Source organism: Astatotilapia calliptera, chromosome 22 (genome assembly GCF_964374335.1).
Source record: "Astatotilapia calliptera chromosome 22, fAstCal68.1, whole genome shotgun sequence".
NCBI lineage: Eukaryota > Metazoa > Chordata > Actinopteri > Cichliformes > Cichlidae > Astatotilapia > Astatotilapia calliptera.
Genome location: NC_137442.1, coordinates 9,042,143 through 9,049,705, shown reverse-complemented (window position 1 = coordinate 9,049,705; position 7,563 = coordinate 9,042,143). Strand labels below are relative to the sequence as shown.

The following is a 7,563-nucleotide window of genomic DNA, read 5'->3' as shown; positions in this document are numbered from 1 at the left end:
CCGGGCCGTCTGTGCTCATAACTTCATATTAGCTCAGCAATGTACAGTCTCTCCGCTTCCTGCCTATATGGTCTAACGTGGGTTTTTTAATTGCTTTATCTCTATAAAACACTTATCTTTAATTAAACAGTGTCCTTGTTGAACTCTGAGTGACATGAGTACAGCACAGTGTATACAGCAGGTGCTCTGAAGGGCCCGTTTCCTGCTACATTTATAGCCAAAAGACAGACGGAGTGCGCCTTTAGCCTCTGAGTAAAGATAAACAAAAAGATAATAAGCTTTAACTTTATAACAGTCTGGACCTCCGTAGATTACCATTCCACCTGAGCAAATAACTAAAAACAAACAAAACACCTTTTTAGCTATTACTGTATTTAAAGTGTAATGATAAAGAAGTGTTCTTTTTCATCATTAAAATAATAACTTTCATTTTCAAAAGCTGGTCCACAGATCTCAACCAATCCAAAATGGGCTTCCACAGGGCTCCGTCCTTGGCGCACTTATTTTTGCATTTTTCTAATAAGTTATTTCTCCTACTCAATTTTTCAGCATTTTATCCACCTAAAAAAAGACAAAACTTCATTTAAAATACATTATCCTCCTTTGGAGAGTTTTAAAACATTTATCAGAGTTTGTTTTCATAGCTTCTTATTTCTTTGGTTGTGTAGTTCTACTAGTTTGGTTTGCAGACTGTGTTTATATCTAATTGTTTTCATTTTCTCAGATCTTAATCACAATAAGACCTGATTCAGGGGGAAAAATAATAATTACTGTATTTTTAGGAGATAAAACTAATCTACTAAACCAGATTTTTCTTTAGCTCTTATTTAAAGTCCTATTTAAGTTGGTAACGAAATACTATGGTCATTTATGACATCAGTTTATAAAATCAACAGTAACACAGTTAACACACATGACAATACAGAAATTAATTCATATCACTCAAACTCAGCTTTAAATATTTTACCTTAAATAAATTAAACCACTGACACCAACAGGAACTAACTCAGTCTCACAGTGGAACAACATTTCCTGGCTTTTCATTTTGTCCATATCTTTTGTATAAAATAAATACGTTCAGAATTTCTCTAGAACTTTCAAGAAGGTTCCGCTTTCTTGTATTTTTCAGTTTCTGGTTTCTGTTGAGGACGGTGTTGAGTCTCTTCACACCGCAGGATGTGCAGCTTTGCTGTGATGTTCCTGAAGCAGTGCTTTAACATGCTTCTAACGGCTGACGAGGACAAGTAGAAGATAAATGGATCCAGGCAGGCATTTAAGGTGCTGGAAAGCAACGCCACAGTCCTCCACTCCTGATTCTCCTTATTGACAAAGCCTACCACATGGGAGATGTTGTAAGGACCAAAACAGACGCAGAATACGATCAGTGTGCCAAGAGCCAGACCAATGCATCGCAGCCTCCGCCGCCTGCTGATATTTGGGAGACGGGACAGGATAAGGATTAGGTTGACGTAGCAGAAGCAGCAGATGATGAAGGGGATGCAGAAGAGGACGAGGAAGAGCTCGAGGCGGAACGGCAGCAGGATTGCAAGCTCTTTGTCGGAGAAATTCAGGTAGCAGCTAGGTGGAGGTGTGGCGGGAGTGCTGCCATTGGTGTGTCTCCACTGGAGGTAAGGCATGATGTAGACGACGATGAGGTTCAGAGACGTTAGCAACCAGAACATGACACAGGCCAACAAAGCATAACGAGGCCGCCGATGGAGGGAATGCCTGATGGGGTGGGCGACCCCTAGGTAACGCTCCACACTCACGGCGGTGAGCAGCAGGGTGCTGTTGTAGATGGTGACATAGAAGAGAAACCCAGTGAAGGGACAGAGGGAGTAGGGCAGCAACCACTCCATGTCATCAAAGGCCTCCTTCATTTTAAAAGGCAGCAAAGCCAGGAGAATCAGGTCGGAGATGGTCAGGTTGAGGAGGAGGATGTCTATCGGGGTTGGCTTGCGATACACCTTGCGGCAGAAGGTACCAAATGCCAGGATGTTGGCGGGAACTCCCATGAGGAAGGTGATAATGTAGACAGAAAGCAACAGATTGTATGCCATGGTGTCTTCTTAGGGACACACTCTCACAGACACTGCAGGGAGGAAGAAAGCAAGTTGTGATCAAGTAGCACCAAAGACTCAGAAACAGCTCATACTTACATTTTTCTTAACTTTACATCAGAAAGAAAGAAAGCTTAATAGAAAAACAGCTAATATATTTCATCTGCCATAGAGATGTGAATGTTTATATAACTCCATGCATCAATATTAATAAGTCAGTTTATCTTGTTTGCAAAGGAAACCAGTTCTTGTCTTTTGCATTTGTTTGTTTGTTTGTTTTTTAAGCTAAAATGTTTAAAAAATACACAAAAGAAGGTTTTTCAGAAAGTCATCAGCCTGCTCTTTCCTTGCCACTACCAGGTAAAGGCACTGAACTTTGGCTTTAAACACAGAACAAATCAAGCAGCGGTCACAACAGCACATTATCTTCTCTAAAGCTTCACACGCTCTTTGACATCAGATTCAAACATTTGCAAATAATAATTTCCGTAAAAGAAAAGAAAAAAATCCACAGTGGAATATTCTAACACATCAGTTGATTGCTACCTTACCATCTAGAAAACATTTAAATTTAAAGATGCACAAATTTGTTTTTTCTTATTTAAAAGTAGAACTTCAGAATTAGTGTGGTGTATGAAGTGTCAACGTTTTTTCTGGGAAACAAAAAAAAAAAAGGAACTGGAGCAACTGGTGAGCTCTCTGCTACAGAGGAATAAAATACTTTTTATTCTTCTTTGCAATCAGAAAGAAACTCCCCCAAACTTTCTAACCACACAGACTTTTAAAGCTGACTGTTAAAAAGTAACAAACATCTGAGTCCATTTGGCTCAGATTTACCTGCAACATCTTATTGTCAAAGAAATGGAGAAAGTGGGACAAAATTTCTGCATATAAAGACATCCAGAAATAAAATACGCCCCGTCCGAAGTTAGCTGGAGATAAACTCACCTCACTCAGGCTTTGAAATCCAGCCTCTCCATCACAGAGTGCTCTGTAGTGCTGCAGCTCTCTTCACCTCTTGGAAACAGACTGTTTGATCACATCACAAGACTGCCCCTAATATTGTCATCCTTCTGCGCCTACAGTCTCTCCTTCGCCAGCGGAAATTTAATAAACTTCTGGACATTTCGTTCTCACCATTCTCCAAACATCATCTCCCAGCAACCGCTGAGAAGCTCGGCACAGCGTAGGTGGAAATGATTAATCAGAACTTCTCGTGTAAAAGGCCAAGGCACTAACAAAGAGAGGAGGAAGATTGTTTCCTCTCTCTGCTCTGCTGCGACCAGAGAAGAGAATTTACCTTTTTTAAAAAAGCAAATTTTTTTTTTCTATATCAACACATTTTGGCAAAATGCTGCAGTTTTGCAGAGGAAGCTACACTTTCCTTTTCTTCATTTTTTCGTTGTCGGATCCCACAAAACGATCTGCAAGTGCATTAAACTACAAGATACCTAATTTTGAAATCCAAGTCAAAATAAAAAAGAAGCCGTAAAAGTGCTTCTTTTTGAGCCACCCCTGATTTCTTTAAGTTTTCTTCAAGTTTTATCTTTCAAAGTTTTTCTTTCAGTCCAGTCCTTGTGCCTAACCATTTTCAGAGGGAGGAGTGTTTAGTTTATTTGTGTTTTGTTCTCTTGTTTTCTTTTAACACTGACCTATGAGTCATTCAAGCAGAAGAAGGCACCAAATTCAGGAGATGAACCAGTGTTGTGTTTACACAACTAGTTTTTAATTGTTTCACTAGGGAGCGCTGATCCATTTACTCTTTGCCAAACCCCCATCAGAAATAGTCTCAGCTCTTAGGCTGCCAGTCTTAAAGGAGGGAAAAGGGGAGAAAAAGCACAGGTGTGCCAAATTACACAACAACTGGTCTGAAAATCAGTTGAAGCAAGTGCGATAGAGTGATGAATCCAAATTTTGTACATCGTATTTCCATTTTATGGCACGATGACTGTCCAAACTCACAACTGTTATCCCAGCTGCTTTTGTGACAAGTAAAAGCAAGCAAACATTTACTGAACCATCCATTTACAAATACATGATTAAGATAAAGCAGCACTATTTCAACAAGGTCTTTTCCAGATTTAGTCTGTTGTCATTACTCTCACAGGGGCTTTAGTGAGAGGACCCCAAAACAGAGAGGAGCAGTTCCAATAAACAAAAGCTAGCCATTTAAAAGTCCAATAAACAAAATAGTAGAGTCCAAGTAGAAGTCTAAAAGCAAGACAAATAAAATCCACACAAGAACACATACACAGCAGAACAGCAGACAACTCTACAAAGGATGGGGGGAGGACTATTTATACACAGACTGCTAATCAGAGGAGTGGAAATATCAGGAAAGAAATGAGACATATTTCAGGGTAATCATGCAGGAAGAAGGGGCACAAGAGATAAACACTATCAAAACAAAGCAGGGGATCAATAAGAGCTGCACTGAAATAAGGACAAACATATAACATGCATGAACATAACAGAAGAGGTGACACAGAGAGGTATATAATGAGTCCACAAACACACTGAAGACCCATGATGCTCTGGAATAAATGATAAACAAACCCTGAACCATCAATAAAACTACAAACCAAACAGAGAACAGGGATTAACTGTGGGGTCTGTGACAATTACATGTACATTAAAAAACATGTACAGACTCCAGTAATGACGATGGAATTGAATTCTTAATGAAGCAACTTGGGATACAACAAATTTCGATCTGATCTGATAACGTTGGAGTTAATTAATGATTTTTCAGCAATCCAGTGAGGTGGGCCAGTTTTGGGCCACGTTTAACACCTGGAGTGTAGCAGAACCAGCTCTGCTTGCAATGTAAAATATAATAAGGTGGGTTTATTAAAAATAATGAAAAAAAATTTTTTCTAAAAATATGAAGAGCCTTGTTACTGTTGCCTAACATGAAGCTTGTCAGTCACATTCCTGATTGCATTTCACTTATAACTTCAGCAAAGTTAAAAACAAAAATATGAAACGCATATAATACATGAACAACGGCTGTAAGCTGGTTACACTTTTTAAAATGTTTCTAAATCCTCACTTTTCTATACATTTCCAGATTTACCTGAAAGTATGACTTTGAGTCATTTTTGATGTCATATACGGCACCAAAAATTCAATAATAGGGATTAAATAAACATGATAAAGACACAGATGGTTTGGTTTACCTGACGTGATGTGATCAGTCTGCTGCCCACTTAGTCCTTCAGCTCCGCTGTGCTCTAACACTGGGTGTGTTTGTGTCTCAACCCCTCCCACCAGCCTCTCTTTTTATATCACTTCAGAGCACATCAAATCTCTAAACAACAAGGATTTATGTGCAGGACAGCGTCAGATGACCCCAGTCTGATGTGCATAAGTGGAAGCTGAACATTATAGGCACATTAAGACCAGATGTGTTTATCATGCGGTGGCTCGTATACAGTAGCGCTGAACGCGAGCCAAGAGTCCGAGTGTTTATTTGGAAATTTTCCACTAAAACCTTTGCATGCAGGTTATCCAAGAGGAACACAGAAGCTTATCAACACGTGTGTTTTAATTGTGTTTTAGTCTGTATGTTATAATTTTTTATTTTTACTTTGCATTGTTTGTATTTATTTATTTTACTTAATACATATTGGTTGGAAGTCTGTTAATTTATTATTTTTTATTTATTAAACACAAAAGTACAGCATAATTTATAACTGAGATATGTATGTATTACATATCTCTTTATTTAAGTATTATCATATGTGTGTAGTGTATTTACTTAAACAGTCTATGTTCTTTTAGCATGCTATAACAAAACAGGTGTTTCCTGAGACCCAAGCTATTGTTTAGGAAGGATCTTTAATTTCTACTAGCTATTTGGGATTAGTGTTACCTGATTGGTGTAACTCTAAGCATCTTTTTTGAACGTTAATAACATTAGTAATTTTTAATGTCCTCATATGAAGACAACGGGTTTATTTACAGCATCAGACAATAAAGTCACCAAAGTATAGCACACTTTAGCCACAGCTGCCCTGAGGCTAAAGTGTAGCTTGCCTCCACCAGTGTGTGAATGTGAGAGTGAATGAATAGTGGAATTGTAAAAGCGCTTTGAGGGTCTCGAAAAGCGCTATATGAATGCAATCCATTATTATTATTATTATTATTACTTTATTGACCAGGAGGAAGTATAAGGTTCAGGATGAGGACACAGGGTCTCACAAAGGTGACAAACTAAAGAGAAAACTTGACCCTAACACTGTTCTGCTGTGAGGAGTGTAGTTATCCCATTAGAGGGATATGTGTCCTGTGATGAAACATATCTATTATAATGGGAATCTTTATTCAATCATTATATTTTTACAAAGTTGTTTTGCTCTTTTTAAGACATCTTCATTAGTCAGTCTGTCAGTGCACGATGACTCACATCTCTGCTGAACTGATGGTGTTCATAGGTTTCTTGTTTAATATCCATACTTACATGAGAACAGGTATTGTAGGCATCTAGGACTTTCTTTGTTTTCTTAAAGCGAAATGGACTACGATCACTACAAGAGTCTGCCCCCGGATACACTTTACAAGCTTTCACTGAAGGCAATGTCATCTATTTCCAATGATATAGTGATTTTGCTTTATCTGTCCAATAAGATGCTGACCGCTTTTATTTCTTGATCCAAGACTTACCTCTCATCTCCAACTTTGCATTAAAGTCACCCGTGATTGATCACAAGTCAGATTTATTATTTTAAATTTTCTGAAAAGACAAACAACACAACACATTTGTAAACACACTGCTTTATTAGTCAAGAGACTCAACTTTTCAGGAACTGATCAATTTATGCACAAACAAAAAATTTATGATGTTCATTTAAATGTAATTAATTTCAGACATCATATTTTTGATAATTAAAGTTTATCAAAAAGCTGTTTAAAACACACACACAGAACACACATCACACACGCCACACACACACACACGCCACACACACACAAACTCGTTTTCATATCTTAGTGAGGACATGTTTTTAACATAATGCTTTCCCCAGACACTTACCCTAACCTTGACCCTTAGACTAAACCTAACCATAATTTAATTGTAACCCTGACACTAAAAACACATTTTGAGCCTCAAAAGTGCCTTCAAACTTGAGGGGAAGGGCACTTTTTCCCAATAAGTGACTATTAGTCCCCACTACTTGTGGGGACTAATAGTCACTTATTGGGAAAAAGGCATATTCTGTCCTCAAAAAGATATCTAAACATGTACACACACACAGGTGTAACTAATAACATTAAAGATTTGTTTCATGTTGCCGTGCTGATAATTCTGCCACTGAAAATCAAGGCAGCTGTGTTGTGATTAGCTTCACCTGTGAGAAATGTCTTATAATACTGAACACTGTCCAAAACATGACAGATTTTAAAGTGAGCTTTTACAGCTTGAGACACCAGATGGAGCCATTTAAAATCAGCCGATAAACATTCCTCATGAAATCTGAAATAAAATGTTTAAACATACACA

At 38.1% G+C, this 7,563-nt stretch overlaps 1 protein-coding gene across 1 annotated transcript; it reads right to left on the bottom strand.

Moving 5' to 3' along the window:
* Window positions 1–973: 973 nt before the first annotated feature.
* On the bottom strand, window positions 974–2,180 carry LOC113014964 (free fatty acid receptor 3-like). The gene has a single exon (XM_080296387.1). The coding sequence runs from the start codon at window positions 2,058–2,060 to the stop codon at window positions 1,098–1,100; it is 963 nt and encodes a 320-aa protein (XP_080152513.1). The 5' UTR covers window positions 2,061–2,180; the 3' UTR covers window positions 974–1,097.
* Between the last annotated feature and the right edge of the window lie 5,383 nt (window positions 2,181–7,563).

Excerpts from the sequence above, each read along its gene's own strand:
- LOC113014964 (XM_080296387.1), bottom strand. The coding sequence starts at position 2,060 with ATGGCATACAATCTGTTGCTTTCTGTCTACATTATCACCTTCCTCATG.